The sequence below is a fragment of the Macaca nemestrina genome, chromosome 4 (genome assembly GCF_043159975.1).
Source record: "Macaca nemestrina isolate mMacNem1 chromosome 4, mMacNem.hap1, whole genome shotgun sequence".
Lineage (NCBI taxonomy): Eukaryota > Metazoa > Chordata > Mammalia > Primates > Cercopithecidae > Macaca > Macaca nemestrina.
The window spans coordinates 67,150,664-67,170,905 of record NC_092128.1 but is presented as its reverse complement, the minus strand read 5'-3'; the positions used below and the strand labels follow the sequence as shown (position 1 = coordinate 67,170,905).

Below are 20,242 nucleotides of genomic sequence, written 5' to 3'. Positions count from 1 at the left end.
AACTGCAGAAGGAAAAGAGTGGAAAGCCATTAGTTATCAAGAAAATTTCTAAAACCCCATGCTTGGATGTGTCGTGAGTGGGGGAGAGAACACACATGCCTCTGAAGCATTTATCAAGAAGATAAAAGTGAGTGATCATGACAGAACAAGAAAAGTGAGATGTTAGTATCCTCAAAATTGACTTCTAGCCTCCAGTACATTTTCATATTTGCACTGTGAACTATGACTGAAAACTTAGTAAAACCCCATCTTAAATGATGAGGTAATAATGTTATTTTTCAAATGTCACTCTTAGCGGGATTTAGTTGACATATTGGTACTTGCTTACCAAGACTGCCGTAAACAAGCTGTGTTTTTGTTTTGCTTTGTTTTGTATGTATGGCGTGTCATTACACTGCCACACGGGGGCCTTATTTGATAAGGCTTTTCTCACTTATCCTAAGCAGTATGTCCCGGGTCTCTTTCTCCCTCTAGATTACTAATCTGGATATTGTCAATCAATTTATTCAGTACACAGCATAATATTATTATAGAGCTCCATGAGTTCCACATCACTTTTTGGACTTCTTTTGGAACCTATTTCAATTATTTTTATTTATTTAAGCATTGCACAAAGGTTATTCAAAGATTTCACAAAGATTCACGATAAAAATTTTGAAAACAGTAGATACGTAAATAAACTTACAGGAATTCCGTAGAACTGAATGGGCAGAACATATCCATTCACCATTTTCCCAACTTCCTTCTTCTAATCGAAACAGACAAAATTACAAGTGCAACATATAAAATGTCCTCAAATATAAAATACTCTAAAATGTAAATATAAAGTGCTATAAACCAGAAAGATCACCAAACCATAGTTTATTCTAGTCTCAGAGAAGTGGACTTTTTAAATATGCCATAAACCCAGTATCTGTACAGAAGAAACTAGAAACAGTGAAGATGTAATTTTTTAAAATTTTTATTTTACTTTGACGTCAGATGGGTAATATGCTGACGTCATAACAAGGATTGAGTGAGGCACATCTCACATGTGTGTGAAAGCTCAGTCATCACGCTTATGAACCACAAATGGATAGATACAAATTTTTTCAAATCCACAAATCAAGCATCATCATAAGCAAAATCAAAAGCAAATGAGACCGAGAAAACATTTTTAAAACTCAAATCATAGACAAAGAGCTAATTTCCTCTATAAAGTACTCCTGCAGATCAATAAGCACTGTTTCAGTGGCACAATGAAGGTGAAAGCCAAATTCCAGTGAGTAAAAAAGTCAGTGGGAAGTGAGTATCACGCAATCTTAAAAAGTTGTGAAGGGGGAGAAAAAAAGAGTGGTGGTATGGGGGAATATTGAACAGAAGGATGTTGGTGTTTTATTGCTATTGTGTCATTATTTTTCACAGAAGTGACTTGAGCATATTTTAAAGCTGATGCAGTGAATCTACTGGGAGGGAAAGGTTAGTAATACAAGAGAGAGAAAAAAACGATCAGAAGCGAGCGTGAAGAAAATGGATGAAAATTACTTTTAAAAAAAGTCCATTTGAGAGTAAGTCAAGAGAAGCCGAACACTCAGGGGAGATAGGGGTTTCTGCTGAGAAGAGGAAGCGGAAAGACCACTCCAAAGAATTGGAGAATGCAAGGAAATATTGGTCATAGAGCAAAAGTTCCAGAGCGCATCATGGAAGGGAGTGCAGATAGGGTCATGGGCAAGGAAGCACAAGGCATGCTCATTAATAGGGTATGGATGGTGAGATGGGTACTACAGGCTATGATAGACACATAATGAAGAGTACCTTGATGGATCTCATGAACTGTTCTTTGAAAAAAGTCATTGGTTAAAGGCTGATCGAAACAAGGTGGATTTGGTCTTACAGTTTCTTTGAGGAGGGCAAATACTGACCCTCAGTGCAGAGGATATTTTTTTTTTTAATTTTGTATCATGTAGAAGGGCGTTAACAAACTAGAAATTATATATAAACTTCAGACATTGTATGGATTGCATCAATTAATCATGAGAACCATTCTCTAAAGTAAGTATTGTTAATATTCTCCCATTTACAAACAAGGAAACAGAGACTTGGAGACATTAAGTAACATATAGAAAGTCACACAGTAAACGGCAGAGCCAGGATCGAAATCTAAATCATTAGATAGAAAATCTATTATTTTTCAAATTTATTATTTTAAAGACAGGGTCTTACTCTGTGGCCCAAGCTGGAGTACAGTGGGTAATCATAGTTTACCTCGGCCTTGAACTCCTGGGCTCAAGGGATACTCAAGGGCTCAGCCTCCTGAGTAGCTGGGACTACAGGCATGCACCACCACAGCTGCCTAATTTTTTTTATTTTTTTAAATTTTTTATTGAGACAAGGTCTCACTATGTTGCCCAGATTGCTCATGAACTCCTGGCCTCATATGATCCTCCCTTCTTGGCCTCCCCAAGTGCGGGGATTACAGGCATGTACCACCACAACTGGCCCATAATCTATTGTTTTTTCTAACATGTTTCACTGCCTTTTTGAGAAAGTAACTCCAGATGAGGCTTAAACACAAAATTCCCATATTGTATGGTTCTTAAGAATCAGGAAGGATTTTACACACTGACCAACTGTGTCACTCATGGAATGTAGTCTCTAGATAATTCTGGAGCTCTGGCTTTCATTTTTTATTCAGAAAGTGTATTCTGAATCAAAAGATATGCACAATTTTAACCACGAATTAAATTTTTTCCTAGAGATGTTTTACCAATTTACATCCTACTAACAGTACATAAGTTTTCTTACATTCTTGCTCACTCTAGGAACTATTGTTCTCTTTATTGTTTTTCCACATAACAAGTAAAGAGCAATATCTTTTTGACATTTTAACTTTTTTTATTAGTAATGAAAATGCACATTTGTTTCATGTGCTTATTGTTCATTTATGTTTTTGCCTGTTCATGCCCTTTGCCCATATTTTCCAACAAATTAATTAGTCTTCATTATAGTGGCTGATCATCATATTTGTTTATTGTATGTATGGCAAATACTTCTCCCAGTTCGTTGTTTGCCTTACCTATGGTGTGAGTTATTTATAAAGAGATGTTTAAAATATTTTATATAAATGAAATTCATCAGTATTTTCCTTTATTGGTTTTTCCTTTGATCATTTTAGAATAGCCTTTGCCACCTCTAAGATTATATACTTTGTGGTTTCTTTTTTATATCAAAAATAGTTAAGCTATTTGCACTACATGAAAGTATGAAATTAGGATATAATTTCAGTGTTCCAATGATTAACCACGGTCCCAATTCTATTTATTAAATGATTCATCTTGGCCTTACTGCCAATATTAAATTCATCATGAAATAATTAAATAGCAAGGTTGCATTTCAATAAAGAATTGTGCTCATGATAAAAAATCCATAGAAACAGCTAACATTAATGTTTCACAACAACTTTTTTTCTGGATAGGTCTCCAGACATACAAAAGAGAAATATGTACTTAATTTTACCTAAATCGGTTTATTCTACACACAGTCAATATATTTTCTCATCAATATGTTACTATGGGTTTGTATTTGTTTATAATGTTTTGTTTCCTATAGAAATTTTGAATTTTTATGCAATCAAATTTTTGTTTTTTTTAATAATTTCTGGTTTTCACACAATGCTTAGAAAAACTTCTATATGCTTAGATAATACAAATGTTTACCAATTTTTCTGTAATATTTATTTTTCTTTTTGCATTTGCATGTTTGATATTTATAGAACTTATCTTTGTGTAAGAGTCAATTGGTGAAAGAGCCTAATCTTTCCAAACAGTCAATAGTTATCCAATGCTAGTATCAAATAATGCATCCTTTCCCACTGATATAAATGCTACCTTTGTCAGGTACTAAATGTATACAATTTTATCTACTGCTAGATTTTCTATTCTTATCCATTGATTTATCATTTATGAGCTAGTGTTACCAAAATCTAATAAGTGGCAAAGCCTGGTAATTATTTTTAACATTTTGTAAGGTTAGTATTCCCCAATTGTTGTCTCTCAGAATGTTCTTAGGTAATTCTGGAATGTCTGTTCTTCCTAACATAAGAATCATTTTGACACATCCTTCCCACCAAGAAAAGCCTATAGGGATTCTGATTAGAATTGCTTGGCATTTATAGATAAGGTAAAATTAACATCTTCCCAATATTTGCAACGATCTAAGATGACAGTGTGTCTATTTCTTCATGTATTTTTTGTTTGTTTGTTTCACTTGGTGGCATTTTGTAGTTTTATCATGGAGCTTCAGACTGATATTATGAGTAGAGTTTTTTCCACTACACTTCCTAAATAGTTACAGTATTTACACAGGAAAGCTATACATTTTTGCACAATCACCTTTTAACATGTATTTGTTATTTTTAATAGATTTTCAGATACTATTGGTTTGATTTTTATGCAGTCAAATTTTTGTACTTTTAACTTTTATAATTTTTTGTTTTCACATGAAGCTTAGAAAAGTTTGTATGCTTAGATTATAAAAGTGTTTACCCGTTTTTTGGTTATGATTCTATTGGTTTTCCAGGCACTAGCTCAGAAAAAGAAAGACTAATGGTGAAGTGAGTGGAACACCGCATAAATCTCTTTAACATTAAGAATTTGCTTTCATAACTGAAATGTGGGAATACCAATTCCTCAAAGTAATTTTCTGTAAATTATCTTATGCAACAGATTCAAATGTAAACTCTTTAGAAAAAAAAAATCCTATTGAAGATATTTTGGCAAAGACTTTTAAACATTAGTCAGAAACGAGTTACTCGCCTGTAATCCCAGCACTTTGTGAGGCCAAGGCAGGTGGGTCATGAGTCATGAGGTCAGGAGTTCGAGTCCAGCCTGACCACCATGGTGAAATATCATCTCTACTAAAAATACAAAAATTAGCTGGGCGTGGTGGCATGCGCCTGTAGTCCCAGTTATTCAGGAGGCTGAGCAGAAGAATCGCTGGAACCCGCGAGGCAGAGGTTGCAGTGAGCCAAGGTCACGTCATTGCACTCCAGCCTGGATGACAGAGCAAGACTCTGTCTAAAAAATAAAGAAAAAAATGAGTTACTCACAAATGCCTAAACAGAATTTTCAGCCATGAGATCAAGAAAATCTTGTTTTGATTTTTCCTATGGATAGACTAAATGAGACTCTTTCTCATAATTTTTAAGAAAATGTTCTCTCAGTAATCCATAAGGTTAAGAGAATTAAAAGACATTTTGGTACCAATTTGCTATATCCATGGCTGAATTCTGCTTATGCAAGCTTAAAATATAACAAAATGACAATGATATTAATGATCACCCCTTGAACTTTCAGGGTCAAAATATGTCAAAAATGACAATGGCATTAGTGATTCCCCTTGAAATCTCAGGGTCTATTTATTCATTTATATATTAATATATATATACATGTGTTTGTAGGTATATATAAAAATAAGTTTGCAGTCACTAAGATTTCTGCTTAGCATTCAAAAATTGGACAGCGGCAGTGTTCAACTCATAAATTTGGCCAAGTATATTTACCTGTGTCAACCAATAAACCTTAGTAAGGAAAAGAAGAATATTGTGGTTGTCATTCAGATATTTGTCAAGCTTACCTTTTTTTTTTTTTTTTTTTTTTTTTTTTGAGATGGAGTTTGGCTCTATCACCCAGGCTGGAGTGCAGTGGCACAATCTTGGCTCACTATAACCTCTGCCTCCTGGGTTCAAGTGATTCTCCTGCCTCAGCCTCCTGAGTATCTGGGATAACAGGCATGTGCCACCATGCCCAGCTATTTTTTGTATTTTTTGTAGAAGAGGGGTTTTGTCATGTTGGCCAGGCTGATCTCAAACTTGTGACATCAAGTGATCTGCCCACTTGGCCTCCCAAAGTGCTGAGATTACAGGTGTGAACCACCACGCCCAGCCAAGCTTACATTTAATTCATTGTGGTTTATATAATTGACCTTGACAGTGAGATTAATATCTTCTCAAATATTTCTTGACAAAATTTGGAAGCCAATGTTTAATGGTTATATTAGTTTTCTATTGTTGTATAACAAATTACACAAACATAATGGTTTAAAAACACCCATTTATTAGCTGAAAGTTCTGTAGGTCAGAAGTCTGGTGCAGTACAGGTGGGTTTTCTGCTCAGGGGCTCCTAAGGCTGAAATAAAGGTTTCAGCTAAGCTATGTCCTCAACTGGAGACTCTGGGAAAGAATCTACTTCCAAGCTCATTCAGGTTGTTGGTAGAATCCCATTGCAGTTGTAAGAGTGAGGTCCCTGATTTCTGGCTGGCTCTTCACTGAGGATTGCTGTGAAGCCCACTGCATATGGCTTCCTCCATGTATCAAATTTCATGATTCAAATTTCTGACTTCTACCCCTAACTAAAGAATTCTGTCTGCTTTTAAAGGGCTCATGTGATTAGATTTCAGGTACCTAGATAATCTCCCTATTTCAAGGTCAACTGATTAGTAACCTTAATTACATCTGCAAAATCCCTTTGCTGTGCAAAGTAATGTAATCACAGGAGTAATACCAGGGAGCCAAGATCATGAGGACCATTTTAGAAATCTGAGAACCACAGTGGTGAAAGAAGCAATACATTCTGTACAGAGATGTATTTTAAGTGTCTGTTAACCTGGCATTGTCCTCCCCAACACAAACTATTTCTATTGATAGGCTTATAGGACTTTGGATACAGCTAAATTCAAAGAGACTGTTAACCTCCTGGTAGTCTCCAAGACTATCAACCTACTGGTAGTCTCCAAACATTTGTTGTATTTACTCATTCAATAAATATTTTTTAGTTGCCCATTATGTGATAGACACTATGCTAGACTGTGGGTGTACAATAGTGAGCAAAAATTCCTGCTTTCATAGAGCTTAAGATTTGGATGGGAGAGAGAGGTATCAAAACCTAAAGAAATCAACACATACATACTTTATACAGTGTGATAAATGTTCCAAAGGAGAGAAGAACATATAAAAGAAGTTGGGGCAGGACTCCAGGAGGCACTATTCCTATGGAAGACAATGTCAACAGGGCCCGTGGAGTTAGACAACACTGTTGCTCTGCAAGGGTGCCAGGGAAGGAAGTAATGATTGAACTCTGGTATGAAGGAAGAATAGGAGTGAACTAGGTAAAGCAACTCGTGGTGGGAAAAACTATCCAGGCAGAGGAAGGGCATGTACAAATGGCCTGTGGCTGGAGGAAATACACTGTGCCTGTAGTTAATGTGGCTGGAGCTCAGAGAGTAAGGAGGATCAGGAGGGTATGGCTAGACAGAGGCCAGAGAGGAAAATAGGATTTGTTTTATTCACAGGCTCACTGATCACAGTAAACATTTTCATCTTTATCCTAAGGATGTTGAGAAGCCCTTGGAACAGTTTGAAACCAAAGGCTCACAAGATCAGATCTGAGTTTTGAAATGCTCATTCTGGCTGCCATGTGGAGAATGGCGGAAAACATTAAGTAGAAAGTGCTGCCCCAAAATGATTTGACAGTACTCCGAATGCAAGATTTCTTTAGTTTCCCTAAGAGTTAGGACTCTCGTCTTTGTGATTGGAAGCTCTAGTTCTTGTTTTAAAACTGTAGTAGGTCCCTGATATAGGTGGCAGTAATGTGCAATCTCATGTACTGAGCCTAGTTGTACTCTACAGAAGACGACAAACAATAATCAAACACTCTGCTGCTTTTTCAACAATGTGCTGTGTTTTGCCTCAGATGAGAAGGACATATGTTGTCATTGTTAAATGTTTTCTAACCTTTAACACAGTAAGGTTCTCAGAAAACATCTCCTTTATAATATATGGGGATCCTTGACATACACATCACCAAAGTTTTGGTTTTCTGGGACATTGTTATCTTCTGTCAAAAAGAAAAATACATTGGAGAACAGATAAAAATTTTTTGAACTGAAAATTTCTAAAGGGAATGCCTGACTACAAGATTGCCTATTTATGTGTGAGTTCTCTCTTCCCTTAAGTGAAATTTAGCGAACAGATCTGTGTCTTGAACCACTTAAAGGGATCCAAGTCAATAGATCTAGATAATCTCATTTTACTAATTTTGTGATTCCCAGATTGCAGGCTCAGGCAGAACTCTAATTTTATGGACTACATAGAACATATAACCCATATCAACTTATATCCCACTCCCATGAACTCATCTCCCCTCCCCTTGCCACACGAACCCATTCCCTACTAGGCTTCATCAATAATTTGTGCAAGTTTGCTTGCTATCTCTTAGATGAAGAGCTAGACCAATTCTAGCTGCCCTTATCACAAAAGAAGAGACCAATTGGTTTCTTATCACAAGGGAAGAGACCAGTTGGTCTCTAGACCAATTCTAGCTGCCCTTATCACAAGGGAAGAGCATATACAAATGTCTCTTAGCTTTGCTGTCCATGAATTATATGACCTTGGGAAAACTGTATAATTTCTATATACTTTGGTTTTCTGATCTATAAGGTTGGGATAATAATGATAGTACATATGGTAATTACATAGGAGCTGGGATAAGATAAATGAATAACTAATGAAACTCCTGATATTTACCTGGTGGGGAAATACCATGATCCTAAATGAAACTCTTAAAACAGGGTGTGATGTGTAGAAGTGCTGCACAATTGTTAGCTATTATCATTAATTGTCCTTCCTTAAGATATTCTGGTGAATATCAAGTCTGGTGGCTTGGCAAGAGCTCCATAATTTTGACCTTAACATTGTTTCTGCTTAAAAAAGCAAAACAAAACAAAACAAAACAAAAAACAAGAAATTGTGTCAGCTCCAGATTGCACAAAACATTCATCACTCCTTATCACATATTTCCCCTTCTTCATAGTCTTATAACAAATGCTCTATAGTCTTTCAGGTTTGATGAAAAGGGTTTCTGGGATTATCTTCATCCTTTTATTATATATATATTCACTCTGCACAAGATGTCGAAAGCCTCACAATGCAGAAATCCCAACAAACTAACAATAGCCCAGAATACTCATATTTAAGAAATCTTATTATTCCAAGTAATAGATGATGCCATTTTAGATATAAATAACACTCAGGTACATACTTTTAGAAGGTAGATGCTTATTATTTTATACCACTACTATAAAATATAACTTTATGTTAAAATCTACCTTAAAGCATCTTATACTAGGTAATAGCTATAAAAGTATAAATTGTACCTTCTATTTACTATGAACATAAGTATTAGCAAAGCATGAGGTTGTTATGCTCTCCTCAATGCTTGCTTTCTCAGTCTTCTGAATATCTCACCACCCCCTCAGTAAAAAATATTTGGTGGATTTTTACTTTCTGTAGTTTGTATTCAAAAATCATTTTTTCCAATAGAATATCAGATTAAATGCGCCTTTCAAACTTAACAAACCCTAGAGATTCTGATACGGCTTCTTGCCCTTCTTTTCCTTCCTCCTTTGATCACTTCTTATTAATAGGCTATTTTAACAACTGTATCACACAAGTCTACAAATTATATTATCATGGCATGTAAGGCCTTTTGCAATCTTGTTGGTACTACCCTCAAACTATATCCAGAATCTAAGCACTTTTCATTATTCCCACTATTACGCTCCCCTGGGCTCACCTGCATCATTATAACAGCTTCCCAGCTTCCAGCTGTTTCTGCCCTTGGCTCCCTATAATCTGATTTCAATTTAGTAGCCAGAGTGATGAGATTATGTTACTTCTCTGCTCCAAACTCTTCAGTGGTTTTCTCTCTCACTCAGAGTGACGAAGTCCTCAAGACAGCCTACACACCCTGCAGGATCTAACCATATGTCATTTCTCTGACACCATCCCCTACCACTCTTTTCCTTTGGTTACTCCACTCCAGCCACACTGGCCTCTTGTTAACTCTCAGTGGACTAAACACACAGCCCAAACCTTATTTATCCATTAATTGAGCCAATATTGATGCAGCCCCTACTCTGTGCAGAGGCTTTTGGGGATTATAGAAGTGGACAAGATAGAGCTCCTTCCTTTGTGAATGTATAGTGTAACAGGAAAGTTAAGAAACACTGCAATAAGCATAAAAGGCAAGGCCGGGCGTGGTGGCTCATGCCTGTAATCCCAGCACTTTGGGAGGCGGAGGCAGGCAGGTCAGGAGATCAAGACCATCCTGGCTAACACGGTAAAATCCCGTCTCTACTAAAAATACAAAAAAAATTAGCCAGGCGTGGTGGCGGGCACCTGTAGTCCCAGCTACTCAGGAGGCTGAGGCAGGAGAATGGCATGAACCTGGGAGGCGGAGTGTGCAGTGAGCCGAGGTGGCGCCACTGCACTCCAGCCTGGGTGACAGAGGGAAACTCCATCTCAAAAAAAAAAAAAAAAAAAAAGAATAAAAGGCAAAACCATTAGTAAATATTATACGTACCTAAACAGGCTATTAAACTGGATATTAGCAGGAGAGACAGGAAACAGTGTAACAAGAATTAAAGCCAAAACCAGTAGTAATTATAAATATCTAAACAGGCTAACTATTAACACATCTCAGTTTGCTTTATTTTAGATCGCAACACTCTTGTTACACAAGCATTCATCTTGAAAAATATCTTTATTTAATCTGATGCTTTGTGATGCAAGGTCATGAACTGAAATGCCATAAACTAGAAAATGCTGTAATCTATCACATATAAATATCAGCCAAGCCTGTTTCCTTCCCTTTCTTTATTTCTCTCTTTCTTTTCTTTTTTTCTTTCTTTTCTGAGATAGAGTCTTGCTCTGTTGCTCAGGCTATAGTTCAGTGGCATGATCACAGCTCATTGTGACCTCACATTTCTGGGCTTAAGTAATCCTCCTGCCTCAGCATTCCTAGTAGCTAAGAATACAGGTGCATGCCACCACATATGGCTAATCTGTTAATTTTTCTCTAGAGACAGGGTCTCATTATGCTGCCCAGGCTTGTCTTGAACTCCTAGCCTCAAGCAATCTTCCTGCTTTGGCCTCTCAAAGCACTGGGATTACAGGCATAAGATTCTTCACTCATCATATTATAACTATTTTGGTTTATAGTAGAGAACTAGCTTCATAAAGTAAAAAAGAAATAAAATATTTAGAATTGTTTGTGCAAAAACAGAGGATATTAAATATTATCATAAAACCAAAGGATAATTTAACACAAACCAAGTTTGTCTAGATTAATAGATGAGAATAAACTTTTCAAAACTGGTAATTTCCTTTTATAGATCCATTTTTGACTAAAGGGACATAGGTTTTATAGCTAAGGGAAGTATTTTAAAAATAATCTCAACTTTTATTTTAGATACAGGAGGTCTATGCGCAGGTTTGTTATGTGGTTATATTGTATGATGCTGAAGTTAAGGTTATGAAAGATCCCATCATCCAGGTAGTCAGCATAGTTCCCAATAGGTCAACTCTTGCTCCCCTTCCTCTCTCCCTCTTTAAGAGACTCCAGTGTGTAATGTTGACATCTTTATGTCTATGAGGACTCAATATTTGGCTCCCATTTATAAATGAAAGCATGTGGCATTTGGTTTTCTGTTTCTGTGTTAATTCACTTAGGATAATGGCCTTGTTGCAGCAAAAGACATGACTTTGTTCTTTTTTATGGCTGTGTAGTATTCCATGATGTATATGTGGTACATTTTCTTTATTCAGTCCACCATTGATGGGCATCTTGGTTGATCCTATGTCTTTGTTATTGTGACTAGCACTGCAATGAACATATAAGCACATATGTCTTTTTGGTAGAACAACTTATTCTCCTTTGGGTATATACCCAGTAATGGGATTGCTGGGCCAATTGGTAGTTCTCTTTTAAATTTTGAGAAATTGAAAGTCCTTGCCAGAGCAACCAGGCAAGAAAAAGAAATAAAGGACATTCAAATTGGAAAAGAGGAAGCCAAATTATCTCATCAATGATATGGTCTTATACCTAGAAAACCCTAAAGATCCCTCTAAAATATTTCTAGATCTGATAAATAAATTTAGTAAAGTCTCAGGTTACAAAATCAATGTACATAAATCAGTAGCACTACTATGCACCAACAATGACCAAGCTGAGAATCAAATCAAGAACCCAATCCCCCTTACAATGAATAAAAAAAAGAAAAGAAAAAAAAAAAAACAACCACCAAACCCTAGGAATATTCTTAATCAAGGAGGTAAAAGATCTCTAAAGGAAAAACTATGAAACACTGCTGAAAGAAATCACAGATGGCACAAACAAATGGAAATACATCCCATGCTCATGGATTAGAAAAATCAATACTGTGGAAATGATCATACTGCCCAAAGTGATCTAAAAATTCAGTGCAATTCCTATGAAAATACCAACATCACTTTTCACAGAATTAGAAAAAACAATCCTAAAATTTATATGAAACCAAAAAGGAGCACAAATAGCCAAAGCAATCCTACACGAAAAGAACAAATCTGGAAGCATCACATGACCCAACTTTAAATTATACTATATGATTATGGTAACCAAAACAATATGGTACTGGTATAAAAGTAGACATATAGACCAACAGAACAGGATAGAGACCCCAGAAATAAAGCGAAATACTTAAAACCAACTGATCCTTGACAAAGCCCACAAAATCGTGATTGGGGAAAGGACACCATATTCAATAAATGGTGCCAAGAAAATTGGATAGTCACATGTAGAAGAATGAAACTGGATCCCTATCTCTCACCACATATAAAAATTAACGCAACATGGATTAAATACTTATGTCTAAGACCTGAAACCATAAAAATTCTAGAAGGAAACCTAGGAAAAACTCTTCTGGGCATTGGCCTAGGCAAAGAATTTATGACTAAGACCCAAAAAGCAAATTCAACTAAAACAAAAATAAATAAATGGTACATAATTAAACTAAAAAGCTTCTGCACAGCAAAAGAAACAATCACCAGAATAAACAGATAACCTACAGAATGGGAGAAAATATTTGTAAATTATGCATTAAACAAAGGACTAATATCTGGAATCTATAAGGAAGTCAAGCAAATCAGTCCTGCCACTCACTTTGTAACTCATTGAATCTTAGTTCCCTCTTCTTTAAAATGAAGATAATCTTAATACTATCTGTGCCAAGATTTAGTGGGAAAACCTGACTTCGGAGCTCAACAAAAATTAGTTGTTTTGTTTTCTCTCCTCAAGTGTATTAGAAGCTCCTTTAAGGTGAATAATTAAATTTATGTCTATATCTAGCATGCTCAGTGCAATTGCTCTATAAATATTTGTTAAATTTAGTTGTTATAAAATTCTTAGAACCGGAATGCAGAAACCATCTGCAGCATGCTATGAAAATCTAAAATAAAACAATATAATAAAAAACAATTCCCTTGAGAAACTTCTTACCCTAATTATTTTATTTGCAACAGATGCATAAAACGAAAACTCAAATCTGTGTAAATTAAGCAATTCAGACTTGCTATAAGCATTTAAAAATACATTTTTAAAATACATGCTATATTCTAGCAAATACATGTGATCAACCTAGGTGCTTATTAACAGTGGATTGGATAAAGAAAATGTGGTACATCTATATTACAGAATTCTACACAGCCCTAAAAAAGAATAAAATCGTGTCCTTTGCAGCAACGTGGATGCAGCTGGAGGCCATTATCCTAAGCAAATTAATGCAGAAAAATAAAATCAAATATCACATGTTCTTATTTGTAAGTTGGAGCTAAACCTTGGGTCTTCAAGGACGTAAAGATGAAAACAGTAGAGACTTGGAACCTCAAAAGGAGGGAGGAAGGGAGGAGAGCAAGGGCTGAAAAACATCTTAATGGGCACTCTGGGCAGAAGCCCAAACCTCAGCATCATGCAATATAGAGCCTAGCAAAGCTCCAAGTTGCTGACAGAAGACTAGTGTGGCTGGATCATGAAGGAGTAAGGGAGAAGTGGCCTGAGTCTATAGAGGTAAGCAGAAGACAGATTAATGAGGACGCTTGGAATTGAACCTGAGAGCAGTGGGAAGCCCTTGCAGGCCTTACCCATGGGTATGATATGGTGCTATGTAGATTTTACAAATTACTTTGGCTGCTATGAAGGGAATGAATTAGAAGAAGACCAGAGTAAATGTGGAGAAACTAGTTAAAGTAACCCAAGTAAGAAAAGATGGATGGTGGATATAGTGGTTTGGACAAAGTTATTGTCATTGTTGAGAAGACGCTGGATTCAAATTGGATATAGAGAGTAAAGGGAAAGGGGATGCTAGCAATAACCTCTCCTCTTCTTCCAGGTTTCTGACACAAAGTAAATAGTCATGTTATGTACTTAGATATGCATACTGAATAAGAAGTCAATGTGGGGACCGTATTAAGAGTTCTGTTTGGGCAGTTATCAAATATGAGATGCATAGAGCCACTCAAGTGACAATTTCTGCAACACAATTTTTATAATTATTTGTCTTAAACTGTAACAAAGATGATGAAGAATAAGGAAAACTTGACTATAGAATAGTAAGAAGGTTTGCCTTTGCCACATGATGAAATGGTAGTAAGGATAAACCTGGCCTGCATGAGCTACTTTGATTGTAATGTGTAGTATTCAAGTAAAACAAAAAGAACAGGCCAGGTGCAGTGGCTCACTCCTATAATCTCAGCATTTTGGGAGCCTGAAGCAGGATGAACACTTGAAAGAGGATTGCCAGGATTTCAAGACCAGCCTGAGCTGCATAGGAAGACTCTATCTCTCCAAAAAAAAAAAAAAAAAAAAGAAAGAAAGAAAGAAAGAAAAAAGGCAGATCTGGTAGTATGTAGTCCCAGCTACACTGGAGGCCGACGTGGGAGGATCACTGAAGCTCAACAGGTGGAGGCTGCAGAGAGCAATGACTGCACCACTGCAATAGGGCCTGGGTGACCGAGCAAGACCCTGGCCGAGAAAAAACAAAAAAAAAGAAAAGAAAAAGCTAGTTTCTACATAAGAACACTGCAGTATGACTTGTTGCCAATTAGAAGGAACACAACTACAAGGTCAGGGCATATTATTCAAACAGTAGAGACAATAAGTCAAATATTTGGCAGAATTACAAAATATCTCACTGGAAAAGACACGCAAGGGAAATCAACAAAAAGATAAGAATCAGAATTCATCTGTGTCTCAAGAAAAGGTCGTGCGATAAATTAAGTTTTGCTAGTGTTTCTACACTACTGTTAGCCTCATTCCCTTATTTTCTAAGTGTTAATAGAGTTTTAGGTATTTTACAGAAATTTGTATTATTAATTATAATCAAAGTGCAAAGTGCAACTTGTAATAGCAATTCCTTCACGGTTTTTTTTTTTTTTTTTCCAAATCTTGCACCTTAAAATACACCTCGGCCCTCAGTTGACCAGCTTCGGTATCTCAGATACTTGAATTAGACACCAGCAAGGCAAGTAGATAAAATGTACACTAGGACCTACAGCCCTTCTGCTAGATCCTGAAGAATGATCATTAAAACAAGCTGGTCTGGCTGGTCAAGAGCAAAAATAAAATCAAGATGACAGAAAATTGATGCAAAAGTGAAGTAAAATAGCTAGAGAATATGATTGCACCTGTCCCCTTAGCATGGATTCCCATGCTAGCCAATATAAAATCTTCACTGTTAGAATCCTCCTGTCAATATGATAGAACGAACAGCAAGCTCAGTGTCAGAAAACCTGTGTTGTTAACTTGGCTCTCTTTCTAGCTGAATGTGTGGCTTTGGTCAAATTCTTTGGCATTTCAGACTCAGTGTAGTGAAGGAAGTGGATAAGATGACCTCTACATTCTCTTGCAAGCTCAAACATCTGTGAATCCAAAGAGAAAAACTAGAGCATGAAATTACCCTACGCTAGAAATCATTTTAAAGAAAAACCTTAAAATTATTAGTATTCAAGGATTTCCAATATATTAATGGCACCACTCAAAACTTTCCTTCAGCTCTATCCTATCTTGGCTCAAAGTTATCTCCTTAATGAGGTCTACCCTAACCATCCTACTTAAAATCGTAAACTTTGCCCACCTGGTACTCCCACTCTCCTTCCCCTGTTCTGTTTTTCTCCATAACACTTTACTCTTTTTAACATACAAAATTACTCATTTAGTATGTTGTTATATACCTGCCTACTCTTACCACCAAATATAAGTTCTATGTAGGCAGGGATTTTTGTGTGTTTTGCTCATGGATATATACCAAGCACTTAGAGTAATACATGATATATACAGGGTTCTTGATTAATATTGTTGAGTGAATGAATGAATTTCCAATACAAATTAAAAATAAAGTATTTCCTAACTTAAAATTGTAAAGTCAGATCTAACCAACTATTCATTGGTCTACTAGCAGTGTTTCTTGTATATGGAAGTATATTTTAAATAGGTATATCCTGTGAAATAATACTAAGCATTTTAAAGAAATAAGCGAGTGAACATTACCTCATTGAACTAATTTGACCTCGCTCCCGGGAGAGAGTTCATTTGAGAGTAAGCAAGTTCAAAGTCTATGAATCATAAAACAATAAAAAAAAAAACTAAAAGGGAAATGGTGTTTTTATAAGCTCTGCAATTCAAAAGCCATTTTAGGTAATATGGTTATTTTTATGTCAGGAATTCCTCAGTGCTGATATCGTACGGCAAAGGGTTTGGTTATAAATTAAGAGAATTATAAAACAGATACATAGTAGGATGGCTCCAACCAAATATGTGTTGAATGTCAAAGGAATTTCCCTGAGGAATAATCTTCAGAATAATTTACTAAGCACAGGAGAAAATTTGGCTCATTACTTTATAGCCAGATTTCATTTTTAATTGAAACTTCTTTTAAGTAAATCACTTGCTAGTCTATTAACAATAACAAAATAAGCACAAGTAAGCATTTAGAATATAGACATCCAGGTACTAAGCTAATTGCTTTACATTCACTGTCTCATTTTATAAATGAGAAGTTTTAGTTGCAGCAAAAGAAATAATTTTTCCAATATCAAATGACCAGAACTTAATCCCAATCTGTTGGATGCTAAAGTCAATGTTCCTCACTGCAATGTCGGGTTATCTCGTTTCTAAAACTTAAATTTATCAGTAAAAGGCAAAATTTGCTATTACTGAGGACATTAAAATCATATTTCTGTAGACTCTGGGGACAAATCCAACAAAATAGTTCAAACTATTTCTTGGCAGGCATCATCGAATTGGTGCATAGCTTCCTTGGGTATTGACTTTGGAAAGGAAGTTGGTCACTTTAGATATATAAGTTCAGTTTGTTTGTAAAAACAAAATGAAAACAAAACAGTTGTCTTATATGCTAACATTATTCTAATAGTTTTCACTTCTAAAAACATACACACACAGAACTTGAGGGACTTCACGTGGCTCATCTTCATATTGTCAGCATCTAGCAAAGTACTTGCCACATAGTGATGAATAAAAGTTCTAGCCAGCCTGGGCAACATAGTGAGATCCTTTCTCAACAACAACAAAAAATTAGCCAGGCAAGGTGCTGCACACCTCTGGTCCCAGCTACTTGAGAGGTTGATGTAGTGAGATCCTTTGAACACAGGAGGTTGAGGCTGCAGTGAACTGTGATTGCCCCACTGAGCTCCAACCTTGGTGACAGAGCAAGACCCTGTCTCACACACGCACACAAATTAAGTAAAGAAAAAAAAATCAAAGAGAAAAATAATTCCCCCAGCATAAGTCCATCTTTATTTGTTCGGATAAGCTATAAAATGTCAAATAATGCTATTAATGGACATTGCTCTAAGTATCCCAAAAGAAAAATTGAGCACATAGTATGTGCTGCATTTTGTATACAGAATAAAAATAGAGACAAGATTTCTAATCTCACAGAACTTAAATTCTTCAGGAGAATAGCAATGAAGTCCTTAATTGGATTTTTCTGTATTATCTTCCTCAAGTGGAGGTATATGGTGCTTAGTTACGACAAGTACCTCTGGGGCTTTGATCTTCTCAATAACTCTTTGAGGCTGATATGAAAAAAGGAATTAGAAAAAAAAAGTATCCAACTTATATAGATAGTTGATGACCAAAGCTAGAATCCAGTTATTTCAGGCTCTCCTGTATTTTCTTATTACTTAAGGAGAATCTCTATCTCTACCTCTTTCTCTCTTCTTCCTCTCTCACTTTTCTTAGAAACGTGGATAAGATTTTCAGAAATATGAGAAACTTATTAATGAAAAATATTGGGAATTTTCACTGTTTCTTGTTTTAGCCAGTTAATTTTGACCTTCATCCAATGTGACTAATAAGCAGTAAACTCCACTGAGAGACAGATACCAATAACCAGGATTCTGAAAATTCATTCTCATCCCCATCTCCAAACTTTTATAAAAATTTATTATAAAATAATACACTTTTAGTATAGGAAATTTCTCAAATACAGAAAAAGTTAAAGTAAAAAACTCAGACCTAACTTTCATCACTAAAAGATAATCACTCTTGACACTTTGATATCTTTATTTCTAGTATTATACCAATTAATTTGCTTCATATAGTGAATATTATGCTGTTATCATTTTCCCCTGCCTTTTTTCCTTGCATATTAGCATAGGTGTTTTCTGAGGTTATCACAAGCTCTGTAAGCACATTTTATATTACTACTTTTTAAAAGAGGATGTGTAATAATGAATTCATCCATATATATGTGATTAAGTATTCAGGTCACTGCTCATTTTTTACTGTTATAAAATAAAGCAGCAATGAATATCTTTGGCTGATATTTTTTCCCGTACTTGGAATTATTTCTTTAAGATAGATTTCCAAAAATTGAATTAATGAGTCAAACAGACTGAAGTTTTCCTTATATATGTTTCCTTATTCATTTGAATAATTTTCAACTCCCACTTGTTTTATTCAACTCTTGTGAGCATGTGATAGTCTCATTTTTCAAAATATCTATGGTGTTTTAATTTGCGTTTCTTTGTAGTTAGCATGAATATTTCAGTATGTCTTCTTCTGTGTCCCCGTATACTACATACTTTTTTGTATGCATTGCCTATTTGCATCTTTTGCTCAGTTCTATTTAGACCTTTGAATTTTTTCTTATCCATTTATATGCGCTCTTTATAAAGAATATTAACCTATTGTGATATTTGCAATAAATAGCTATATGGTTTGTTGTTGGCTTTAAATGTGAATTTATTCAATTTTCTTCATAATTTTGTTGTTTTTATAGATTTCTTTAAAAGTAATCCTTATAATTATTTCCATAGTGTTATTTACCTTCAATGTCCATTACTAGCCCTTTCCAGTCATCACTTTTACTCTCATGTTCTTAACTTTTATTCGTATCTTGGCTCCATTGACCACATTTATTAGGATATTTGGGAAATACTACTATTTAGTCTATACCAAACACACATCAAATCTTACCTTATTTTCTTCTTACAAAAACCCTAGGAAGATGCTGTTTTTGTCTTTATTTGAATGACAGAGATACCAAGTTTTTTGAGAGGTGGAGTATTTGTTCAAAGCCACATAGCTAGTAAGTTATGAAGTTGGAATTCTAAGAGTTGCCACTTCATTTTCTTATTTCCCTTGATCTTACTCAGTTGTCTTCTCTACTCTTAATTTTGTCATTCATTTGAAAACATTTCTTGCGCTATTATGGTAGGGGGCAGTGACTTACTCAGAGAGATGATTCTCTAATGGAGTTTTAAAGATATTAGAAGTTGATTGAGGAGGCAGGGCGTGGTGGCTCACGCCTGTAATCCCAGCATTTTGGGAGGCTGAGGTGGGCGGATCACTTAAAGCCAGAAGTTCAAGATCAGTCTAGCCAATGTGGTGAAACCCCATTTCTACTAAAATTACAAAAATTAGCCTGGTGTGCTGGTGCACTCCTGTAATCCCAGCAACTCAGGAGGCTGAGGCATGAGAATCGCTGGAACCCTGGAGGTGGAGGTTGCAGTGAGCCTGGATTGTGCCACTATACTGCAGCTTGGGCGATAGAGTAAGACTCTGTCTCAATAAAAAGAAGTTGGTAAGGGAGATAGTCCATGGCAACGGATCTTTCAAGGCACACTAATGATAACTCAGGCATTTAGCCTACTAGTGAATTTCCATAAATCTGTCTCTGATGTCATACTCTCAGCACTTAATATTTTCTACAAACATTTACTGAAACTTTATTTTGTATAAGTCTCTGTCCAGTTAGAATATTTTAAAAAACTCATCATCATATGAAACATTAATAAATACAAAATGAGAGGTGCAGATACTGAAAAGTAGGATTGCGGAGTGGTAGAAAATATTTCCGGCTGGATTAGATG

At 35.7% G+C, this 20,242-nt stretch overlaps 1 protein-coding gene and 1 non-coding gene across 2 annotated transcripts in view; one reads left to right on the top strand and one right to left on the bottom strand.

The window, feature by feature from the left end:
- The first annotated feature begins 43 nt into the window (after positions 1-43).
- LOC105475450 (ATP binding cassette subfamily B member 1) overlaps positions 44-20,242 on the top strand; it is a 133,393-nt gene continuing 113,194 nt past the window's right edge. Inside the window, exon 1 of the mRNA XM_071094773.1 lies at positions 44-127. Coding sequence (XP_070950874.1) covers positions 59-127 — 69 coding nt within the window. The 5' untranslated portion in view covers positions 44-58. The remainder of the gene's footprint in view (positions 128-20,242) is intronic.
- On the bottom strand, positions 976-1,077 carry LOC112425577 (small nucleolar RNA U13). Its single transcript, XR_003016696.1, has one exon. It is a non-coding gene; the product is annotated as a small nucleolar RNA U13 (small nucleolar RNA).